General features: G+C 62.9%; 1 protein-coding gene across 1 annotated transcript; it reads left to right on the top strand.

Annotated features, from left to right (window-relative positions):
• Positions 1 to 588: 588 nt before the first annotated feature.
• ANXA5 (annexin A5) lies at positions 589 to 23,313 on the top strand. The gene is made up of 13 exons (XM_028520803.2): positions 589 to 688; positions 844 to 885; positions 8,248 to 8,332; positions 9,533 to 9,627; positions 10,874 to 10,987; positions 13,804 to 13,894; positions 15,671 to 15,750; positions 16,189 to 16,245; positions 19,115 to 19,208; positions 20,220 to 20,315; positions 21,795 to 21,853; positions 22,055 to 22,177; positions 23,150 to 23,313. Exons 2-13 carry the CDS (start codon positions 877 to 879, stop codon positions 23,210 to 23,212), a joined length of 966 nt encoding a protein of 321 aa, XP_028376604.2. The 5' UTR covers positions 589 to 688; positions 844 to 876; the 3' UTR covers positions 23,213 to 23,313.
• The last annotated feature ends 440 nt before the right edge of the window (positions 23,314 to 23,753 follow it).

Here is a 23,753-nt window from a genome sequence, read left to right as displayed (position 1 = left end):
CTTCTTTCTAGCGTTGCCTTGTTGCCCCGGCCCAGCACAACCTCCTGCAGTCGCTCTCTCTCCTACATTTGCATTTTAAGTTGCATCCATGCAGGGCAGCAATCAGACCTGAGTCACATTACAGCTGTAGGCCGATTTTGAGGATGGAAACCGACACCAGGCCGAGGTTTGGGAGTTTCCCACCTGAGCCCCCCCGCGCCCAGGGCCACCTGGGACGTCCTAGCCGCGGACACTTTGGGAAACAAAAACGACCCACAACTTAAAAAGAAATTGGGAAATGCCCTCACATTTTCTCTATCCCAAGGTCGAAGCTGTCCTTGCCATAGTGACTGCCTGTTCCCGCAAAAAGACACCCACGCACGGCTGCACACTAGCGGGCAGACGGTCCAGGACAGCGCCCCGCGCCTGTCCCGCCGCCCTTCGGGGAGCGGCGGCGCCCTCTCGGGTCCCACCGCAGCCACAGCCCCGCCCCACCCGCCTGCCCCGCCGGGACGGGCGGCGCCCCACGCAGGCGCACTGAAGCCGGCAGGGGTTGGCGGAGGTGGGGGGGGGGACTGGGCGGGGCAGGTGGCCCTGGGTGTTTCCGTTGCCCGGAGCAGCCGTCGGAGCCCTCCCGCTGCATCCACGCCGGGTCCGCGCGCTGCGCTCCACTCCGCTGCTCTCCCGCAGGCTCTGGTCCCTCTGTCTGGTGAGTGCGCCCCGGCCCGGGAAGGGTGCCCCGCGGGCGGCTCCGGGCGGGGAGCGGTCTGGGTCCCCTCTCGGCCCCCAGCTGTGGGGAGGGCGGGTCCCAGCCCCGCGGCCCGGGGGTCTGTCCCGGCTCCAGCGCTGCCCCTTGTCTTGCAGGCCGCACCCCTTTCCCGGACCTGAGCAGTCGCCATGGCACAGGTAAGGCCGCGCGCCCGCGCAGCGCCCCGTCGTGTACCAACTTCGTCACCCGCGTCAGGGGACTCCTAGAATCAGCCCGAAAGCCAGCGAAGTTTGGAGTAAAGGGAATCCGCCCCCGGGAATGCGCGCCTGGCTCGCGGCGCCTCTCCCAGTCCCCACTCCCTCCCGCCGGGCGCCCCCGACCGGCTCCGGCGGCGCCTCGCCTGCGGTGACGTGGCGGGGCTTTAGCGCTCTGCCTTTCCCCCAGATCCCGGAGAAGGGGCCCTCCCAAAACCCAAAGACTCGCTAAAATTAGAACCAGAGCAGGAGCAGCTCGGTCATGTGAGGCGAAAGCATTTCCCCTCCCACCCACCCACCCCGGCTCCCTGGGTTTCTTTCCGCCAAGTTCCCGGGTTCGATACTACGGGTGGGCGTTGGCCTGTTCCCTGCCGGCTTCCAGCGCCGCTTCTCCCGGTTGCTCAACCACGTTTTACTAAAAGGAACTGTTCCTTCGGTCGGCTCTGAGGGTTGGTTTTTTGTTTTTTTTTTTTTTCATGCAAAACATTAAAGAGAAGATCAGCTTTTCTTAACTAATGGACTCGTGGAACGGGTTCTGGATTGAATGTGTCTTGGTTGTGTGTCAGAACTGGGTGGCTTACGATACTGGCTTTCCTGGCCGTTCTCCACGTTTATCAAACATGCGGGAAAGAAAATCATCTGGTAGATGTGACGGTCTTTAGACCTTGACCATGTCGTATGTATGGTCTTTTGTGAATGAAAAATACCACTGCTCCACACCCCCTCCCCCCCCCAAAAAAACCCAACAACGTACTTTACGGATCTTGTCAATCTAAATGGCTTGTCAGAGTTCAGGTCATTGTTTAAAACAAGTGTCTTCTGTGCACACAATGCCCTTTCTCAGAGTCCCCCTTTTCCCTCTAAATCAGATTGGCTTGCCTAAATGGCATGGGGTTCCGAGGTTTTTTCCAAGAGAAGATGGGAGGATTGCGATGAGTTGGCAGCTCCACTAAACTCGTACAGGGCCGCTTTCTGACTTCCCCTTGTGCACCTAAGAAACACGACAATGAACCAGTTCTCACGTTACTTCCAGTGGAGCCCGGGGTTTCGGTCCTCCCCCGAGTAAAGGATCCGTTCAGGGGGGATTGACTTTCCCCAGAGCTACTTTCCCCATCTTGATACGCGGGCGTGGTGATGTAAGGGCGGCTTAGCAAGCTCCAGAGAATAATTCTCTCTGTCCTTGCTCATTTGGCCGTTTCTCGAGTCTAACCCTTGTACTATGTTTACCCGGTGATGCCTGACGGTTTTCAGTCAGTTCCTTTTAATTATGTAGGCGCTGTGCCCCAGAGAGCGTCCGTGGGTCCAGCTTTCCAGTTGTGGCCGTGATCAACCAACTTCAAAGAGTGAAATCAGGGTCGAGGCCCTTAGAGACACACGATGGGGGAGAACGGGGGCTTGTGTTAGACGATTATGTGTGTGGTTTCTATCACAATAGCACACTGGGACTGTTTTCCTTCCTTCTTTCTTTTTTTTTTTTTTAAGATTTTACTTATTTATTTTTAGAGAGAGGGGAAGGGAAAAGGAAAGAGGGAGAGAAACATCCATGTGTGGTTGCCTCTTGAGCGCCCCCTACTGGGGACCTGGCCCACAACCCAGGCGTGTGCCCTGACTGGGAATGGAACCCGGGACCTTTTGCTTCGAAGGCCGGCACTCAGTCCACTGAGCCACACCAGCCAGGGCCACACCAGGACTGTTTTCGAATCAAAGCCACGGTGTTTAGTTGCCATGAAGGTTACAAGTGCTGTTCAAGATGTGGCGCTGAGTTTGCGCTGGCTTTGTGATGAGTCATCCTTGGCAGCTCTTCAAGCACAGCATGTTGTTAAAATATTTAGTATGAAGACGGGTTATTTTGCCTGTGCTCACATGGTGCGCAGGAAGCCCACATGATGGGATTGCACTTGTCCCGTCTGTAGTTCCCTCCGGACCCCGTGTGCTTGGAGGGAAGCTTCCGTGTCTGGTGTCAACCGCCCTAGGGTCTACGGTGTCACCTCTCACCTCTGGTTGACCTGCGGGTGTGGGGACCTGGGACCGGGGACCCCTGCTCTGTGGCCATCTGTAGACTCCCGGCATCAGGTGCCTGAGTCTTAGAGGTGCACGTTTTGGCAGACTCAGTCGTGCTACTAAAAATCAATGTCTCTTACTCACGGGGCAGCTGAAATGTAGCCATCCGCAGCGGTCACTCTGCACGGGCGTGAACGTCTTCCGTGCCCGTGTGTCTCTCTGTCCGTAGCTCGGGGCCCCTGGCTCGCTCCCGCGGGCTCCCCGTGTCACTGGGCAGCGGGAGCCAACTTCTTTTCCTAGACAGACTCACGTGTCCCACTTACGTGCTTGCCGGGGCATTCTGCACTCCCGGTTTGGGGAAATGGAGAGTTGGCCGCATGTCATAGGAGAACGATCCATTTAACGGCATTTTCCTTCGGTTTAAGACTTTTAGAGCTTTATTGTCTTAAACATAATGGATCATAATGGAAACTTTAAACAATTATATTGGGACCATCTGAACTCAGTTTCATTTATAAGGCTAGCTATAAAGAGTTAATAGATTCAGGGCAGCGGGAATGTTATAAAGGCAGTACCAGGCTACCTAAGTTTTCGCCAGAAACTTCATGAATATCAGAGTTACCTCCCGGGGGTGCAGTTAAACCGGACAAGGTCGGATTAGAAATGCTTGGGTTGGTTTGGAATCCCTGGGCCGTGGGCCTTTACGCAGGCCCAGTGCAGACCAGCAGGGTGGGTGTGCGTGAGTGTGAGGGGAGGGTCACCCCACCAGAGGGGGTGAGTGTGGCTGCATCTCTTCATGCCGCTCACCTTGCTCACCTGGAGTCCAGCCTCCATGCAGTGACCAGTCCCTGCCCCCTGCCCCCGCCCCAGGGTCTTAGGTGGGGTTATCGGTCACCCACGGCCTCTGGTCCTCGATTTGGAAGCTTAGAAAGCACTAGGTCCCGCATGGCGAGGCTGCCCTGCAAGCCCCGAGGGGTCCCTGGCATTGGGGAGCCTCCCCCCCTCCCCCGCAGCGGAGCCCGGGGTGGGGGGTCAGCAGTGGGCGTGGGGGGCCCTTCCTCTGGTGGCGCCTGGAGAGTTCAACACGGAGGGCCTGTCACCGTGTTCTCGCGTCGCAGATCTGTTCCTGAGTAAATTTTGTTCACACAGCCTGTGCACTATTCTGAAACTTCACCAACACGTCAGCTGGTTGTTTTCTTTAAATGAATGCCCCTGAGACCTGTCTTTAAGGGGTTTTTCTTGGATCCAGCCTCTCTGTGTCTTTAGATTCCATGTATGAAAAAGCAACCCTTCACTTGCTTTTGGGTTTAAGTTTATCCATGTTAGTTTGGCATGCCTGGTCTTCGAAGGTAAAGGACTTTTTCATTTGGAGCAAGAAAACGAACCCAGGAGGCCAACAAAAGCTCAGAGCTGGGAGCGTGGGTCATCCCGAAGGTGGTGTTGGGCCGGGCACTGTCTGAGCTGCGTGTGATGCCCTTGCAAGGCCTCCAGGGGGCAGCGGAGGGTCGGCACCTGGAGCAGCTGGGGCCCCTGGGGGACGAGGGCTGAGTGACGACGCAGACGCGGTCGGGGGAACCACAGGAAGGAGGGGAAGCCCTCTGGCTGAGTCAGGGCGAGTCATGTGTGCGCCGGGCAGGCCGCTCTGTGTGGGCGGGACGGGGCTTGGACCGGACGCCCACCCCAGGGCTCTGCCCTCTGACTCATGCCTGTGAGTCACGTCTGTCCCCAGAACCTCTGCGGGGGCCTGGGCGGTGACTCCGGTCCTGTGGAATGTGGCAGATGTGGCCGCACCGCTGGAAAGCCTTGGAAGCGCCACCAGGCCAGCAGCCCCGTCCCCTTCAGGGTTGGCGGCCAAGGTCCCGGGGACGCCGCTGTCCCTCCCACCTCCCGCCGGGGTCCCGTCCCCTCAGGGGTCCCGCGCCTCTCGTTCGGGGTTCAGGGACGTAAATCTCTGTCTGTCTGCTCTGTCGCCCGCCTCGCCCCTCGTTGAGCTTCTCCCTCTGTGGCTCCCCCGCAGCCTGCAAACTGGACCCAGTGTGTGTTTTTAACACTGTTTTCAGGAACCATCGTTGGTAAACTGGGAGCCCCCAGAGATGCTCCGCCTCAGGTCACTGCTCAGTGTCCCTCAGTCGGGCTGTCCCCCCCAACCCCCAGGCACCAGCCTCTCTCCTGGGGCCCTGTCCTGCCCTCTGACCCCTCCCCTGACCTCCTGAGTGTTTGGACAGCCCGCCCTCCCTCCCTCCCTCCCTTCCTTCCTTCCCTTCTAGATCAGCTTCTCTTCCGTTTCCGTCCATCATCTGCTTGGGTTTTCTTTTTGTTTCTGGGAGGCCGTGTGGCACTGAGGTCAGGACCCCTGTCCCAGCTCAGCTCCCCACTGGTCTGGTCACTCGGTGGTCCGCCAGACCTTGCTGGCCAGGGAGTGTCCCCCCTGCACCGCGGGGCTCCCCCCTGCATGGCGGGGCTCCCCAGGCAGCGGGGGGAGGGGCCCAGTGCTTCTCATCGCCCCACTGGGCAGGCAGGTGCTCACCGCCCGCCGACCGCAGGTGCCCTTCTCCTCCGGCTCTGGCTGCTGCCCCACCTTCCCTCATTTCCGCCTGGTGACGGGCTCCGCCCCCGGCCCCAGTGCCCGCCCAGGGGGACCTCGCAGCCTGCTGGGGGTCATCGAGGGTCCCAGCTGCCTCCTGCCCGGGCCTGGGCCTGGCCGCTCCTCTCCACCGCAGCCGCTCCCGGCCGCGAGGGCCCCTCCCCGCCTCCTCCGGTGGCAGTGTCCACGCGGCCTTCCTGTCGCCCGTCGCCCCAAGGGCGGCCCTCGGGGACGGGACGGCGGGCACCTCCCAGCCCGCTCTGCAGCCCCCACCCGGCCCTCCCTGGCTGGCGAAATACCTGCCCCTTCGCCGGGCCGTCGCGTCCTTCCGTGGTTTTATGCTCCTGAGCTGCCTCCCCGCGCCTCTCCTCTCCCCAGCCTGCCTGCCTGCCGGCGTCACAGGCAACTCCCCGCACAGTTTGGGGAAGTTTTTCCGGTTTCTTCCCACGCTTCCCACCTCAGCCCTTCCCCTGGTGCTCACGCACCCCCCACCCCCCACCCCCACCCCCGGGGAGACCTCCGGGCCGTCCTGCACCTGCTCCCACGGCTGCCACGTGCTCTCGGCTCTACCGACCCCGACGTTTCCCTCGTGGTCGGCGCAGTGCGTGGCACGTGGGAGGCGTTGAAAAGTGGCGGCTGAGTGAGTGAACGAGCAGGTACCCGTGACCTAAACCGTCCGCCAGTCCCGAGTCCCCGCCCCCTTCAAGGACTCGTGTGACTGCCCCCTTTTGTGGTGACCCTGGCGGGTCTGCACGGAGGTCTGACGGGGTCCCGCTGAGCAGGGGGCAGCCGCATGTCGGCCCGAGCGGCAGAACCTCCCCAGTCCGTGCCGCTCCCACGGGCCGCCTTCTTGGACCCCAGCGGGTCCCTGCCCACGCTGCTGCCCCCGTAACAGTGCTGGACCGTCTGCAGTCGCCAGTCCTCAGCCGCCCGGCTTCCTGGGCTCCAGCCGTGGAGCCCGCGGGTGGGACCCTGTTGTGCTTTGTGCCCCTGGGCTTCCTAGGCCGCGAGGCGGTGCGTGGGCTGGGCGGTGGGCGCGTTCCCAGCCGGCAGGATGAAGGGCTTTGATCTGGTGTCACAGCCCCCCTGACGAGAGAAGGGGCACGAGCCCCCCCTCTGCCCCTGCCCAGTGGGCTGCAGTCCCCTCCAGCTCAGGGTCACAGCTGATGATGGGAGCTGCTCCCCCCGTGGGCCCCCAGGGCCGGCGGTCACCCAGGAAACAGCCCTGAGGCCTTGGGCTGTGTTCTTTGGGCCTCACAGGACAAAAGGAAGCTTTTCCTGTAGGTTCCCTCGGGGCCGCGCGTTGTCAGAGGAAGGAAGGAAGGGGGATCTTTCATCCCTGAAGGAGAGGAGGGACGAAGGTTAAAGAAAACCCAAGTCCGGCATCTGTGCAGGTGGCAGGAAAGACTTGATCAAGACGGTGGCCACGCGGGAGAGAGGTCGGGCTCCGGCCCGATACAGCGAAGACACAGACACGGTGGGCGGGGGTGTGCCCAGGGAGCGGGGCGAGGGTGCATGGATGGGACTCCCAGGATGAGACACCAAGGGTGGGGGGGGGGGCCCTGCTGAAGGGGCTTAACAGGGTCCCTGCGGGGGCAGCCTGCAGACCTGCCCCGCCACGGTGTGGGAGCGGGGCGGGGTTCCTGCTGCAGCTGGCGGGGCCAGACCCCGTCCCCGGGGGCTCAGAGGGGCCGCCCCAAGGTCGGTCAAGGGGAGAGTCCGTCTGCTGCACCCGTGGGCGGTGCAGGGGCCCACTCCACGTGCAGGGGGAGCCGGCCGCACCGCTGGGCCGGCCTTCGGCGCTGGGTGCCCTGCAGTCCCCCCACCCCTGTGGCTCGCTCTCCCGCCCTCTCCTCTCACGGGGGTGGTGGTGGGGCGCGGCGGCAGGTGCTGCCGGTGGAGGCTGAGTTAGAGGGGAGCGGTCCTCCTCCAGGGTGGCCGTGCCTCCGTTCTCAACCAGGCTCGTGTAACCGCGCACCCGACAGGCAGTGTCCGCCCTCCGACTCGGGGAGCCGTGGCCGCGGTGTAGGGGACCCCGAGAGCGTTCACTGGTGAACGTGAACTCCAGGGACCTGCCTTTACCGTGAGATGAATGTGTGACTCCGTGTCAGGGAAGCTCCTGTGCCGGCCGCCCGTGACGTGGCAGGCATCAGACCGGGTGCCAGTGACCCGCTGTGAACGCGTGTCAGGGCGGTGGGCTGCGGGGAGCCCGTGAAGGATCCCCCCCGGCCCCCGGCTGACCGCCACAGAGTTCTCAGCCCAAAGGCTGAGCTCTGCTGGCACCGGCGTCCCCGCGTGCCTTCCCGGCTTCGCCGGGGCGTCCTCAGGTCCCCGAGAAGTGAGCAGAAGCGGGGCTGGGGCACAGTCCTGTGACAGAGGGTGCTGAGTGGGGCGGGGCGTGCCCGGGCCAGGTCATCGCCGCCTGCTCCCCGACCGAGGGGCGGGGCCTCCGGGGAGGGCGGCAGCAGGGGCTGGGGGCTTCACCCCAGGGCCTCGCCCGCCCCACGGAGGCCCGCCGGTCCCGCGGGCTCCCGGGGTTGGTGCTGCTGACCCGCACGGTCTCGGCTGCCCACTTCAGATCGGCGGCTGCACAGAGGGGTGGGCTGGCCAGTGGGGCCCGGGCTGGACGAGAGGGGGGGGCGGTGGCTCGCTGTCTCCGTTATGTGCTTTGCTTTGCCGTATCAGCCTTGCCGTGAGTGACGCCGCTGTCTCCCCCGCAGGTTCTCAGAGGCACCGTGACCGACTTCCCCGGGTTCGACGAGCGGGCGGACGCCGAGGCGCTGCGGAAGGCCATGAAGGGCCTGGGTGAGCCCGCCCCCTCGGGGTCCTGGGCCAGCGGGGCGTCGGCTTTCCCGAACACGAAGTCGTCAATGGGCAGGGGGACCCCCCGGAGAGTGTCTTGGGCTGTGCAGAGAGAGAGAGGGGGCACCGAGCTATGACCGAGTGACAGGCCTGGCTGTCGGTGGCCGTCAGTGTCGGGGTTGGCGGCTGCCCGCTCTTCCTGGGTGGCACGTGGCGGAGGACGGGAGCGGACGCTCCGGGGAGCTGGTGCCCCGCAGCCCGTCCCCGTGTGCGCCCACGCCCGTCCCGCTGCCCCGAGTCCCGCACGTCCCTTGGTCCTGAGCAGGTCTGCTCTGCCCCACCCCCGCCTTCCAGACCCTCAGGAACCTCTCTGCGTGAGGGTCCCCGGGCACACAGGTCCGTCCCCAGGCTCCTGCGCCAGGGCCCGTGGGTGGGACCCCCTGCCCCAGACGGCCACCCCCCTGGTGAGAAGTGCTCCCCCTTGCGGAGCCGGCCAGCGGCGGCCTCGGGCCTGGCAGGGTGTCTGAGGTGCCCCAACCCCCGCCCCCCCCATCCTGTCCCCCACCCCGACACCGTGGCCTCTGAGCCAGCACCCTGCTGGGTCCCTGCTCTTCCTCCTGCTCCGGAAAGCCTGCCCTTCCTCCTCCCATCACCGTCTGTCCCGTCTGTCCCGCCCTTCAAGGCGGGTGCCGCCTTCTCTGTGCAGCTCTCCCCAAGCCCCTCCACCTCCTGCCACTTGGGGACGCCCCTTTGACCCCCACTGGACCCCAGATGCCCCAGGCCCTGGCACATCCTGCCCCAGCTCCCGGGGGCCGTGTGCGTCTGTGGTCGTTCCCCTAAATTTGTACCTGGAGGGGGGGGCCGGCATCTGTGTCCTCGCTCAGCCCCCGGCACTCCGGGGCCATGGACCGCCGTGGACGGCTGTGGTCCGGGCGGCTCTTTGGCGCACCCCAAGAACAAGCTGGTGCACCCCGGTTTCTGAAAGTCAGGGCTGTTTTCCCCCCGTTTCACCGAGCAGCAGGGGTGGGGGTGGGATGTGTCGGCCGGTTCCCCTGGGTGTAAACCGTGCCCTAAGTTTCCTAGTTTAACCAGTCACGCAGCACAGCCTGCCTTCCGGGGGAGGAACGGACAGTGCGCGGGCTGCAGAGGCCGTGAAAGAGGGGCGGGTGGGCGCCCTCAGGTGACGGGGACCCTCCCTCGCAGGCACCGACGAGGAGACCATCCTGACCCTGCTGACCTCCCGCAGCAACGCGCAGCGCCAGGAGATCACGGCCGCCTTCAAGACGCTGTTCGGCCGGGTAAGGCCGGCCCACCAGGGCGCCCTGCTGGCGGGGCGGGCTTCAGCGGGGGCCTGGGGTCTCGTGGCAAACAGCACGTACTGAACGGGCCCCGCGTTCCTGCTCCTTCTGTTGTGTTTCCAGTTGCTTCACTGTCCGCTGTGGGCACACAGCTGCTTCTCCTTGGTGATGCTCGCAGGGGCAGCCCCTCCTCTGAGCCTCCCCCAGGGCTGTTCCGGCGTCTGTTCCGGGCTGCCGGCCTCCATCACGCTGAGTTTTGTTGTGAGTGTGAGGCAGACACAGCCTTGGTTGCTCTGGGAGCAAGACTTTAACGAATGAGTTTTTATTTCATGCATTTAAACGCTCTCACCTGGTTCACAATTCGAAGTAGACATTAAATTTGTTACTGAATGGATGAGGGCCTGCACGAAACACTTACACGTCCTTTCGATATTCTGGAAATTGTCATTCGTTGTTTCATGGAGAAACAAATGCAAAGCAAAAAAAAAAAAAAGTCCGTGTGGCACTGGCACTGAGGTGGCTGGGAGACCCGCTCCTGTTCGATGATGGGAGGCCAGTGTCCTCCCCCCCCCCCCAGCTCCCACCGCTGCGGCCTCCGCCCTCAGGAACAGAGCGAGGGGGGGTCTGCTTGCAGGAGGGGAAAGCTGACTCTGGTGGGGTGGGAGGGGTCAGACTCTGCCCTTCGTGGAAATGCATTTACGATTTTTTGGGGCCGGAAATCTCATGCTTCTCAAGACAGTATTTTTTTTAAAAGATTTTATTTATTTATTTTAGAGAGGGAATGGGGGCGGGGAGAGAGAGAGAGAGAGAGAGAGAAACATCAATGTGTGGTTGCTGGTGGCCATGGCCTGCAACCCAGGCATGTGCCCTGACTGGGAATCGAACCTGCGAACACTTTGGTTCGCAGCCCAGGCTCAATCCACTGAGCTACGCCAGCCAGGGCTAGAACAGTATTAAAAAGAAAAAAATAGATACTTTTTAGCATGCCTTGAAAGTACTCATTCATTATTTAACTCCTGAAGTAAGGAAAGCGTCCCCTGGTAACCCTGACCTTGGACACTCGCGTGACTTTGCTTTCCCTGGCGGGGTCAGTGGGTGTCCTTCCCTTGCGGGGGCGCCCCCCCCCCCCCCCCCGTCCTCGGCCGTGGCCCCGGGCAGAATTCCTCAGAGCGGCAGCCCTGCTCCCACGCGGGGAGAGCCTCCGGAGGGTTCTGCCCGCTGACTCCGGGTGTCTCCTGTGCGGTAGGACCTCCTGGACGACCTGAAGTCGGAGCTGACCGGGAAGTTCGAGAAGCTGATCGTGGCGCTCATGAAGCCCTCCTGGCTGTACGACGCCTACGAGCTGAAGCACGCGCTGAAGGTGACGGAGGCCCAAGTGGCGCGGCCCTGCTCTGTGTTGGGGATCACCTGGTCCTCTTTTTATGTCAGACGCGATGGGATTAGTCCTGCCGGGGTTTCTCGGAGCACAGAACCGAGGAGGCAGCGAGGAGAGAAAGAGAGAAAAAACCCGTCCGACTAAGCCTTCCTCTTCCAGGCACAGAGTCCAAGACTGTCCCACTGTCTCGCCCCCTTCTCTCTTCGGGACCCCTCGCTCCTGCCACCCCCTCCCCCAGGCACACCCCCACCCTCCCCTGCCCTCTCCTTCCTCTGGGCTCAGTCTCCGCCTCCTCCCCCTCCCTCCCCGCCTGCCTCGTAATTCTGCGCTCGCGGGGCCTGCATGCGGGCACATCCCTCCACCTTCCTCCCCGACCTGTGCTGAAGGTGCCTCTTCGGGGAAGCCTGTTGACCGACTGCGCATCCCGTGACTCGCTTCTCTGGGGCACTTCTTGCTACACCGGGCTCCGTGCAGGCACCCAGCAGCCCTGACTTAAGTTCTCGGGGCGGGGCGGGGGTGGGAGGCCCTGAGGTCTGGTGCTGAGCGCCCGCCCAGCTTTGCTGTGGGGTGTTGGTTGGGTCTGGCCTGCTGCTTCCTGGCACCTCCTTTGTGCCCTGGGATACGGCGCTTGTGCCAGCCCAGGATGGCGGCTTCTCTCACCCCCTTGCTGACCACCTCCCCACTCCTCCCACTTTCGTGCCTACGACACAGCCTCCCTCGTCCTTCTTTTCCCTGTGCCCCCTCCTCCTACTGGAAGAGGGGTTTTTCTCTCTTGACCATAGTCTGTCTACACAGCCCACCCCGGCCACTTCCTCTCCAGGGCCTCTGTCTCCCCTTTCTCCTACTGTGCCTTCAACCAGAGACTTGCTGGACCAGAACAAACTTCCCCTGACCCTGTTCCCTCTCCTCCCTGCAAGGTGGCTGCTGCTTCCCAGCCTGCACTCGGCAGGGGGTCCTGACACCGAAACGTCAACCAGGGCAGTGTGGCTATGGGCGTGCCCAAGAACTGCGTAAAGGCAGCTGATACAATAGTCCCCCCCTTCCCTGCTGCTTTCCACCCACAGGCTGTGCTTTGCTTTTCTTGGAACAAGGAAATAGGGAAAGGACTTCCTGAAAATCGATCTCATGTTGCTCTGATGTTTGTTGAAGGCTCACAGTGAGTTAGGACACTGTTCACAAAGGCGGTTAAGCCCCGCGCCTAGGAAACACTTCCGGTGTTGGCTGCACGCCACACTCTAAACGTAACACCCTGTCTACGGCACTGTCAGGCCGCTGTTCTCCCGTCCGTCCCAAGGCTTGTTTCCACACTAAAGTGCAGCCTCAGGGCCAAGGGCCTTGCTTAGTCCCAAGCTTCTGTGCAGCCTGTATCATAGGCCCAGTGCTTTTCAGGTGCTAATTCATAAGGAATAACTGCAAAAAATGAAAAAGAGAGAAAATCACAAGCGTGCCATTTAATCCTGATCATGCAGTTAACTCAATAATAGGGGCTCTTTACATTTTCAGTAATTTTTATAGCCTTTTATCTTTTATTTCCATGCCTGTCTTTAAAACGTTACGGATTAGGTATTTTATCTTTTAAAATGGAAACTTGGCTGATGGGGTAACAATCACATCATTAATCATTCTGGGTTAAAAAATAAAGCTTCACAGCATTTTCAGAGAGGGAGGCGTAAACGCTTTCCGAGAAGTAGCCGGTCAAGTTGTTACAGTTTCAGTGTAGCAGGTAAACTGCCTGGGCTTCCCTTGACCGGTGCCGGTGCCGGATACATTGTATCAACACTAGTTCCTGTGACATTCCTTTGGACTGAGGGGGCGGGACCGCTTTGAGTCTGAAGGAGAACGGAAGGGGACTGAGCAGCAAGGGGGGGAGGGGAGAAAGGGGCAGCGGAGGGCTATCGGCTCAGGGAGCCTTCTGGGAGCCGGAGCGGGAGCGGGGGAAGGAGGCCCGAGCTGGGAGCCGCTCAGCGCTCACCGCCCCCCTCTCCAGTAATGGCCATGTTGGAACAGGCCCAATCCGAGGTCATCCGAAAAGGGCACCCCTGCACAGCGCTTCTCAAGTGTTCGCAGTGGCGGGGCTTCTGCCGGAGCAGAAATCTAGGTCTTCCAAGTGCTTGATTTTTGCTCAGGAAACAGACACACGAGGAGGAGACTAATGCTTGAACATCCTGTCTTTTAAAACCGAGTCCGGCTGCATGGTCGCTTGTGTCTCCTAGTGTGTCGGTGTCGGCGTGACTTTCGCAATCAGGAAACGGGAAACCGACTGAGGTTATTTTTCAAAACCCAGAAAGCAAGTCCCAGTTCAATGCACAATTGCTCAGCAACCCCTGCGGCCCCTGCGGCAGGGCCTGTCTCTGCTCCGAAGAGGACCTAGTGCAGGGCGGGGCTCGGGTTTGGAGATTCAGGTTGTTTACGAGGCTGCTCCGTGTGAGTCCATGCAAAGGTTACATTGTTCCTAGTTCAGCCTTCGGACTAGTTTGAACTAGTTACTGTTGTGTCACGGGTCATCGAAATGTTTCACTTTTAAACTATCCAGAATTAAACGGATAAAATCACACATTTGTATAGTCCCTTACGCCTGTATGTGCACACTTACGGAAACATTGTTTCTCATTAGACAGAAAGGGATACGGAGAATTAATTGGCTGTTTCTTGTTTCCTCACCAGCGGAACTCACTGTACCTGGAAGCGCATGTTACGTTGGGTACTCTCTATGTAACTCTGCAGCGGGGGAACGCCTGTTCTGGGAAAACCACACTCTTGTTGGCCTCACTGACACGTTTTTCCGTGAAACCCTCGCACAGGGCGCCGGCACGGACGAGAAGGTGCTGACGGAGATCATTGCCTCCAGGACGCCCGAAGAGCTGACGGCCATCAAGAAGGTGTACGAAGAAGGTACCGGGTTCCCCCTGAGCTCCCCTGGCGTCCACTGGAGCGAGGGCAGGCCCGCGGTGCCCGGGCGGCAGGCGTGGGCGCGGGGGGCTGGGGGAGGGGTGGGGGAGGGGAAGAGTGGGCCCGTGCCCAGCCCTCTCCTCCAGCGGTGTCTCTCTTCGCGGCTGCACCGGGCCCACCCGGGAGGCAGAGGGGAGGCGCCTGTGGCTGCCTGGGAGTGGAGTTTGGTGTCACGGCCGGACACCCTTTCTGAGGCTGAGGAGTGAGCCCGTGTGCCGCCAGTGACGGGTGGGGTGTCCCGGGGGCACCGTGCCAGCTGGGATCCCCGCTCAGCCGCGTGGCTGTCCTGAACCACGCGGAGGACGCACCCTGCGCAGTCCCGTCCTCTGGCATTTGCGGTCTGCTTAGGGGTGGCACGGCCTGGCACAGGGCACCAGGGTGGTGACCCTCACACCGGAGTCAGACACCAGAAACACGCAGTGCAAGACCCCGTTGGGTCGTGGCCGTGGGTGCCGGGAGAGGCTGCGGGCGCAGCGGGGGCTGAGCAGGGCGTCCACACCGGGCCCGTCGGGGTCGGGGAGGAAGGACGGCGTTTTCGGTTCCCCGCCATCTGCGGCGTCGTGGAGACCGGCCTGCAGAAAGCGTATCCAGGGACCAGAACCTGGCGGTGCGGAGGAAGTGTGCCCGTCCCTGGGGGAGGGGGTAAACTGAGGCAGCGCGGCCAGGCTGCGGCTGGGGAGAAATCTCACTTGATTCTGAGGGGGCGCGGAGCCCCGAACTGGGCAACTGACTGACTTAATCACGTCGCTCTCTGGGGCCTTTTCAGTAGAAGTTCCCGGCTTTTAAACCGTGTCTGCTGAGCCTCGCAATGAGGCCTGTCGGCGCCTCGGAGCGGGGAGTGCCCTCCCCGGGGCTGGCCGTCCGGGGGCCGGCGGGACGGGCTGGGCTGGGCCGGCGGCGCCCGTGCCCCCTCAGTCTGTAGCTGGGAATCGCGGTGGGAAGGGGCACATTTAAAAATGTCCCTGCTCTCCCTCAGAGTAAATGTGTTTGCTGCAGAGGAAAAAGGTCTTTTTATGAAAGTGGAAGGAGAGGCCGTGCCCACAGAAAGAAAACTCAGACCATGAGGGCGGCAGATTCAGCCCGTGCGCCGCAAGATTGTTTAAAACCTGCCACAGCCGGCTGTCCACTCCGGGGCACGACCCCTTTCCCCTTGGCTGTCCGTTAGAAAGTGACACCAGCCGGCACAGCAATAGCCGTCTGGTGTGAATGAGTCGAAACTGTATGCATTTGTGTGTGTGATGCAGGCAAAGCACATGTTGTTTGCTGAGCTTCAGGGCTTATGCAGTTAGTGCCTGTTGCTGACGGGAGCCGCCGAAGGAGGTGGAGAGCCGCGGTGTCCGAGGGCGTGAGACCTTAGGACTAATGCAGGCCACTGAGGGAGAGCAGGGCCAGGCTCGGCTTTGGGGTCCATGGTATCGCGGGGGCTTCCTAGGCCTCCCCGTGTCGGCCGAGAGCATCTCCGAGTGGCCGAGTCGCGGCTTGGGCGCGAGCCGCGTGCTCCGGGGAAGCTGGGCTCGGTTCGCGCGCAGCTGCCCGCGCCAGCATTCGCTTTTACGGCCGTCGGAGCGCGGGGCGCAGCGCGGAGAGCAGGCGCTCCAGCCCGGTGCTCCCCCTCGTCTGTGCGCCCTGTGACCGGTGGGGCGGGAGGGCTCTCTGGGGGCTGTGGGGGAAGGGAGCCGTGAGCAAGCCAGCACAGTGTCACTTGTCCCTGTGTTGCAGAGTACGGCTCCAGCCTGGAGGATGATGTGGTGGGGGACACCTCGGGCTACTACCAGAGGATGCTGGTGGTGCTGCTTCAGGTACGGGGGGGCGGGGCGCGGTGCGAGTTTCGGTGAAAACGCCTGAAGCCTCAGTAAGCTCACCCGAAATGACTTTCATCGCTTCTGGCGCTTGACCATTCTGCCCGCCCGGTGTCTGTGCGTGCCGGTGTTCCGGAAGATCTGGCCAGAACTCCCTCCCACCAGGGGACACTTAGCGCTTTGGGATGTCACTGTCCTCCTCACGTGGACCCTAACTAAGGTGAAGACGGGCGGGTCGGTGCTGGCCAGCGAGTGCTGGGCGGTAACGTGAACTTAACAATAGTTCACGTCCTACAATAGTAGGACGGACACGGTCTTGGTAAAAGCACGCTGTTCCTGAGGAAAAGGCTTTATGCGCGCGGCTGTCGGTGGCAGTCTCGTGGCGTCTGCACGGCGGTGCTCCTGGAGGTCGGTGACGGGGCGCGTTCTGTCTTCCAGGCCAACAGAGACCCCGACACCGTCATCGACGAGGCGCAGGTGGAGCAGGACGCGCAGGTGAGTGGGACCGAGGGGCGGTGGCCGTGCGTGACCGACCGGTGAGAAACAAACCCGTGCTCACGTGGCCTCGGGACTGTCGTGCTGCCACGGCATCTGGGACGGCCCGCAGAGCGGAGGGCCCCCGGGGTGGGGGGGAGGAGCACCGTGTGTTGCCGTGTATCGTGCACACCCGTGTCTCTGTGTGTATCACAGACACGGGATAGTCACGCCCAGCAGTACAGCCGCGGCGTGCGGTCTTTATGCCCGGGTGTAATGCACACCCTTATTTTCCCCTCAGAACTTGGGGTGAGAAAGTGTGCCTCACACACAACAAAACACGGTACCCTTCTCTCATGTCCATGTGGCCAACAGAATGGCTTATCCTGAAGCTGACCTGAAATAAAATAAGTCACACAGAAGTAGTGAGTTCCGCCTCGGTACGCTGCTTCTCTGGGGTAATGGAGTGCCCACAAAACAACCACCCACCCACCCGCCACCCATAGGTGCTGCTGCTCCCAAGGAGGCGGCGGGTCTCGGGGCGGCAGCAGACAAAGAAGTGTTTTGGGGACGGACGGGGCTTTACTCCGCAGCAGGCGGCAGATCATTAGGGCCCGGAGGCTCCTCCACCCGTCCTGTCCTTCGGCGGCGTCCCAAACGGGCTTGCCGTCCGGCCGGCTGATTCCTGGGGACCCCCCGGGGGAACTGCGCCGCAGCGTGCTCGGTCCCCGCTGTTCCCGTGGCCTCACCAACGGGAGCGTGAGGTTTCTGAACGGGGAGCCGTGCGGACGGCGGGAGGGCCCTCCCGGAAGCGCTTGACGGGGAGTTTCCCTGCTGAAACCCAGCCCAAGAGCCCCTGTGCATCGCCACCTGGGGGTGGAACGGGCCTTGGATGAGGATGAGCCGCTGTGCTTTGTAACCCCGTGCGTGCCACACGGACCGGCCTCCTCCCCCCTGCCATGTCCTGTGGGTGCTGTCTCGAAGGGACAGTTGGCCTCGAGGGGGGGTGGGGAGTGGGGAGGCGGAGGGGCCCTGCTTAGTGAGCCCCCTGGTTGGTTGCCTGGCCCCACGGCCCGTGGTGCCATGAGCTACCGAGTTTCCGTCGGTGACCGGCAGACACATTGTTCCTCCTCTTCTGCTCTGCAGCTGAGGGCTCCGCGGCCCAGGGGGCGCTCGGCGCCTCCTCTAGGGCTCAGAGAGCAGGACGGGCCCATCTGTCTGACTCCGGAGCCTCTGCCCTTGGCCCTGAACCAGAGCTCCCCAAACCACCGTGCTCGGGCTGAATGAAAAGCCCCCTGATGGGGAGGGGACAGGAGGAGGTGTGAGGGTGCCCCGTGCAGGTGGCTCCAAGGTCACCGGCCCCTCTCTGGCGCCAAGCCAGACGAGAGGGAGCTTTTCGGTGCCTTCGCTGTCACTGCCACCACGCATGCCGGCCGAGCGGTGGCTCCGGAGCAGATGCTGACCCCCGCGCCGCTCCTCCCGGAGATGAGGCCACGGCACTGAGCACGGCCTCTTCACGGATTGTCCCCCTGCAGCGGGCCTCACTGCTGTGCCCACCAGAGAGAGTTCTAGAAACTGGGGCCGTTGGCGACAGGGAGTGCGTCCCGGGCCGGCAGTGCCGTGCGGGGCGCCCGCCTGGGTGTTCTGGTGCCCAGGGCCTCTCTGTGTCGGAGACGCCGTATCTCTGCGACATCGGTGTGGGTGGCGGCTTCTGTGTCCTCCCTGTTTTCCTGAAGCTGATGGACTTTTCGGGGGGCGAGTGTTACTTCCGCAGTGAGACCCGAAGGGCCGCTTGCAGAGCGTGCTGGAGCACCGTCCTCCGGAGCGCCTGCAGGTCCCCGGGGAGCTCTTTCTGGCTCCGAACGGCACGCCCCCACGACCAGCGTCGCTGTCCCTCGTTGTGTCCGTCAGGAACACGGTTTCAGAATCGGGTGTAACGCTGTGACGCTGGTTTCCATTCTCTGGAAACAGGAGCGGGTCTGCACGGCCACAGCCCGTGCTCCTGGGCACGCTGGGCTCACCCCCAGTGGCCTGCAGCGGGAGAGGGTGGGGGCTGCTGGACCCCCGAGCAGCACATCCGTCTGGTTTTCTCGGGTGGGCTTCCCGTGACGTCAGCGCGTGAGAGGCTAGTGTAGAGGCTTCGCAGAGTCCTCCGTGGGTGTGAACGGGTTACCCACGTCTCAGGACGTGGGCCCCGACTTAGCGATGGTGTTTGTATGTCGCTCTGTGTCTTCAGTAGTTACGTGGGCGCAGGGAAGCATGCGTTTTCCCGTGTAAGGAAGTACACGTGGAACGTGAACTCGTATGGGACCAGTGCGTGGGAAGCGCCTGCTGGTGCTGGGTGCGGTCCTCCACCCACGGCCCTCACACACGCACCTCGACCCCTCGACCCTGCAGGACTGTGGGGCCGGCTTATGCTCCGGTCACCTTCCCGGTACGGAGAGGGCACGGGACGTCCCTTTCCGTCGGGCGGTGCAGGTGGTAGCTGCACCACCACTCAGGTGGCTCAGCTGCAGCGCAGGCCCAGCCGACAGGGCCGATGGCCCGGCTCCGGGGCAGTCCCTTCCCCGGCCCTGGGTGGGCGCCCGCAGCTGCCTGCAGCCCCGCCCTGGCTCCCGAGAGACTGGACGTCACAGCAGACGCTCTGGGGACACCCGCCTCACGCCGGGGCTGCCTGCGTGTGGGGCTTGGACCCGCCGGCCTCCCATGCGGGCCCCGGAGGAGCCCCAGACGCAGCCCCCGGGTCTCAGAGCAGGGGTCCTTAGACCCGCAAGGCATCAGGTGGGGGGTCAGGCGGGTCGGCGTCCAGGGCGTGGAAGCCCCGTGAGTCGCGGAGTCTGGGGACCGGGGGAGGAGCGGGCTGCTCACCGAGGCTGGCATCCCCCCGCAGGCGCTGTTCCAGGCCGGAGAACTGAAGTGGGGCACGGATGAAGAGAAGTTCATCACCATCTTCGGGACCCGGAGCGTGTCGCACCTGCGCAGGGGTGAGTGCAGGGCGGGAGCCAGCACACCTGCTGCTGGGCACTGCAGGCACCGCCGGGATGGGCTGGGGTTTGTGTGTCTACTTTTCCGTGGCCTTGAGAGCTCTCACCGTTCCCTTCGCCGCTGTTGTGGCTTTCTCAAAGCCTGAGGTCCTTCGTCCACCCAGTGCTGTCGGAGGGGGAGGGAGCGGCTTCTAGACTGTCACTCCCAGTCGCAAGCCACGGGGCTGTGGTCCCCTAGACGCGTTTCCGTCTAGATGGTGGTGACCAGAACCTCATCTCCGGATAGCCATCAGTGTCATATCTGGCAGGAATGAGGGGGGGCAAGTGACAGAAAACCCTACTGATGGTGGCTGTAAAACCTTTGTTTTCTGCCTGGCTGGTGTGGCTCAGTGGATTGAGTGCCCACATGTGAACTGAAAGGTCGCTGGTTCAATCCCCAGTCAGGGCATATGTGTGGGATGTGGGCCAGGTCCCTAGTAGGGGATGTGCAGAGGGGTAACTGATACACATCAATGTTTCTCTCTCTCCCTCCTCCTTTCTCTGGAAATAAGTAAATACAATCTTAAAAAACAAACAAACTGGGCTTTCTGTAGTAGGATTCCTCGGCTAATTTGGCAGGACGTGGGCTCTTTCTCTTCTGCTGCTCCACTGTCCTTAAGTGTTTCAGTGCCTCATTGTCACAAGGTGGCTGCTGTAGCTCCACACATAGCAACCATCTTCCCAGCAAGAAGACAGGGTAAATGAATCATATCCATGAGGTTTAGGAAAGAGAGAGAAAGAGTTCTCAGATCCTTTCCAGGAGATTTAGCTTCAGGTCCCCTCGGGTATAACTAGTAAGGAGCGGCTGAGAAACCAGTGAATAAAGCATCCGTAACCAGTTGTTCAGGGGGAGGCAGGGCGAGGCTGGGAACCAATCAGAGACTCGTGTTGGGTGGGGCCGCGCCTGGTTGGAGCAGGTGCCTTCTCTCTGGGACTCTGACCCTTCGGTAACGGCCGCTGTCTGCTCCGCAGTGTTCGACAAGTACATGACCATCTCCGGCTTCCAGGTCGAGGAGACCATCGACCGGGAGACGTCGGGCCACCTGGAGCAGCTCCTCCTCGCTGTCGGTGGGTGGCTGTGCGACGCGTGCGGTGTGTGTGGGGTCGCGAGCTACGTGGAGCCGTTCCCTCCGTGGAGGCCGCGTCCGGAAGGAGCCACCTGCTTCTTTGCGAACAGAACAGGAGGCGAACTCCTCCGTTTCCAGTGCCGCGTCTGTTCTGACGAGGGAAATGCATGCCCGTCCGTCCGTCCGCTCCCCTGGCCCTGCGGGAGTGCGGGGGGCGGGGCGGGGGGGCTGTCTCTGAGCCGTGCTGACGCCGCACCGAGAGTGCTGCTGCTCCGCCGTGAGCCGGGGCCGGGGCCGGCGACCGGGGCTTTCTCCCAGAAGCGTGTCGCCATCGTCCCGGGTCCTGTGAGGGTCGGGTCCCTCTCAGCACCGTCCGCCCTCCCGCTTTGCGGCAGCCGGAGGGACCGGTGCCCGCTGGGGTGTTTCAGTGTAAAAACTTTGGGACTTCACTTCAGCTAAAGGTTCCGAACGATCTGGAAAACCTGGAGGCCCGAGGGTGACCGTTGATTGTAGTGTCTCGGGCCCTCCCAGTCCAGGGACAGTCTCGCTGGCGAGTGCGCGCCCAGCAGTGCTGGTTCCCGCTCGTTGGAGTTTGGCATGGACGTCTGTCCGCCGCTTGCTCCCAGCTCCTGGTGTTGAGCGCCCGCTGTGCCCTCACCCTCGCCCTCGGTGTGTGTGTGGGGGGGTGAGCCGCAGGCTCCGGGGCAGCAGCACCCACGGGGGCCTCTCACTGAGTCCGCAGCTCGTGGGCGTCTCCCTGGATCAGATCACACCGTCAGTCACTGGTGGCTGTTTGTGTAAGCATTGGAAAGGGGAATTTCCCCCCGTCCCCCTTGAAGGGTTGTTAGTTGTGCACAGTGAGGAATTTTCACGTAAGAGTTTCTGGAGCTCAGCAGACAGAGGACTGAGAGGCCCTCACAACAGACAGGCGCAGGCTCGGGGGATGTGGTGCCTGTCGCCAGCTTCCCCCGGGGGTTCCCACTGCAGGGGGCGCACTGCCTGCCGCTCTGCGCGTGTCCCGGCCGTCACAGGGCACGGACAGGACACCAGGTCCCAGTCACAGGCGGACTGTCCAGGGTCTGTGGAAGGCTGGGCAGAGCAGTAGTCTGGCCGCACGTGCTGGGCTGTGCTGGGATGGGACTTGTGGATTCCTTGGGGATGCAGGAGGCAGCGGCAGAACAACCAGAGCTGCCACAGCTGCTAGAGCGGGCAGGTGCTGGAGGACCCAGGGGCTGGGCCCCAAGCCCCGCCCCCCTGCACCCTACATGTCCGCGGCCTGCGCCTGAGGACTCGGAGGGCGGCCCAGCCTGGCCTGCGTCCGGCAGACTTGCACGCGGGAGCTCGGGCAGCTTGCCCCGCGCCCTCCCGCGCCGGTTCTGCACACCCGCACGCGGGCGCACCGCGGCGGAGCGTCTTCGGCCTAAGGCGGCCTGAGCGCGTTCTCACCGGCTGGGCCGTGACGCGCGCCCTCTCCCCGCAGTGAAGTGCATCCGCAGCGTGCCGGCCTTCCTCGCGGAGACGCTCTACCACGCCATGAAGGCAAGTGCGCCCCTCCCGGCCCCTCGCTGACTCCCTCCCTCCGGTCATCACCTGCCTGCGCCTGCGACTGGGCGCTAGGGGACGGCCTTGGGGACTGCTCCGCTCTGCTAGGCGCTTCCACTTGACTGGGTCACCCGCCCCGTTCGGGCGCGGGGTGCTCCGACGCCGTCAAGCCACGTGCGCCTCTTGTCCCTCTCCCAGGGCGCGGGGACCGACGACCACACCCTCATCCGTGTGATCGTGTCCAGGAGCGAGATCGACCTGTTGAACATCAGGAAGGAGTTCCGGAGGAACTTCGCCACCTCCCTTTACTCCATGATCAAGGTGAGGAGGCCTCTCCCGACCTTCTGTCTGGAATGGCCAGCAGGCAGTTCTGAGGTTCCGTTTGAAGCTGGGGGTGGGGTGGGGGGCGGGGGGGCGGTATGGAGCCTCGCAGGGAGAGGCTGCAGCGCGACTGCGCGGTGGTGACAGCCACCCCAGCACACCCTCTCCTCCCGGGGAGGACTGCATGTGTGCTGTGCGTCCTTTCCCTCCGGGTCTGTCACCGTCCCCTGCTCCCAGTTCGGGGAAGAGCCAGCCGGGTCGGAGCGGGAGCGAGTGGAGGGCCGCGGCATCGCCGCAGTTCTGCCGTCCTGCCAGCAGGGGCGCTGTGGCCGGCAGTTACACTCACTTGCTCGCGGCCTTCCGACTTTCTCCTCCCCCTTTCCTCCTGTCTCCCCTCCCCTGGCCCCGCTCCTCCCCCTGCCCCCCCCCTTTGTGATAAAGAGGAACGTGGGCTCTGTGGCGAGCAGCCCCACGGCTGTGCCAGCTTTTGACTTGCTGCGTGTGGCGTGGCCGGGCAGAAGGGCCCGCGAGCCCACCCACGCGCTCTAGCGTGGGCATCAGTCTGGCGCGCACACCGGTGCGCAGGCGCCCCACGCGGTCTTAGCGGCGAAGCCGTGCCGCTAGGCGGTGCCCCCGCCGCCCTGCTTGGCCAGCCACGGGCTGGGTGGCGCTGTGTGGTCGCGCCGGCGCTTATCCGGAACGCTGGGCGTGAGCGCAGTTGAGGAAGGTTCCCCGTCCCCTGGGACGCTGGAGGGCGGAGCTGGGTGCGCCTTCGAGGGCCAGACCCGGGGAGTGAGACTGCAGTCAGGTCGGCAGGAGACTCCCGCCTGGTGTCCCCGAGTGACCGTGGCGGAGAGATTGCTCACGGGGGAGAGAAGCTGCACGCACAGGCCCTCCTGCCGGCCGTTCCTGGTTTTCACTCCCTGGGGCGCCGGGGAGCCGCGGGGGTGACGGAGAGCTTCTGGGTTTCAGGGGGACACGTCTGGCGACTACAAGAAGGCCCTGCTGCTGCTCTGTGGCGGGGAGGACGACTGAGGGGCCGCGCCTGCCGCCGCTGCACCGCCGCCCGCCGCACCGCTCGCCGCCCTCCGCAGGCCCCGGCCCGGCTGCGCCTCTGCCGCCTCCACGCCGGCACCCCGCCCCCGCCCCGGGCGCAGGATTCCCCGGCGGGCTGCCCCCCCCCGCCCCGCCCTAGATCCCCCTGCTGACCGTGGCAGTCCCCACGCACACTTAGGTACTGAGGCTGCAGTCTGTGACACTTACGGTGCCTTTAGGAGACCAGACTGCTTTTAGCCTCTTCAGCGACTTCACTGATACTAACTCGATAACCGTATCACCTTAACTGGAAGCTTAGCCTTGACCTCGTGAACCCAGGACGGCTTGGCATCAAGGCCACCACTGAATTAACCCTGGAGAATCATGGTAGCTGTATTTGAAGATTAGCCGTAAATAAACGTGGCTTCCCCCTATATCACGTGTGGGCGTGTGTTTAGAAGGTTTAATTTATCTGCTTCACAGCGGCATCTGTTTTCAGGCTAGTTGGCGACCGCGCTGTGTGCTCGGAGCTTGAAGTGCA

The sequence above is a fragment of the Phyllostomus discolor genome, chromosome 8 (assembly GCF_004126475.2).
Source record: "Phyllostomus discolor isolate MPI-MPIP mPhyDis1 chromosome 8, mPhyDis1.pri.v3, whole genome shotgun sequence".
Lineage (NCBI taxonomy): Eukaryota > Metazoa > Chordata > Mammalia > Chiroptera > Phyllostomidae > Phyllostomus > Phyllostomus discolor.
Note: the sequence above shows the minus strand (reverse complement) of the source record. Positions and strands in the feature narration are given on the sequence as shown.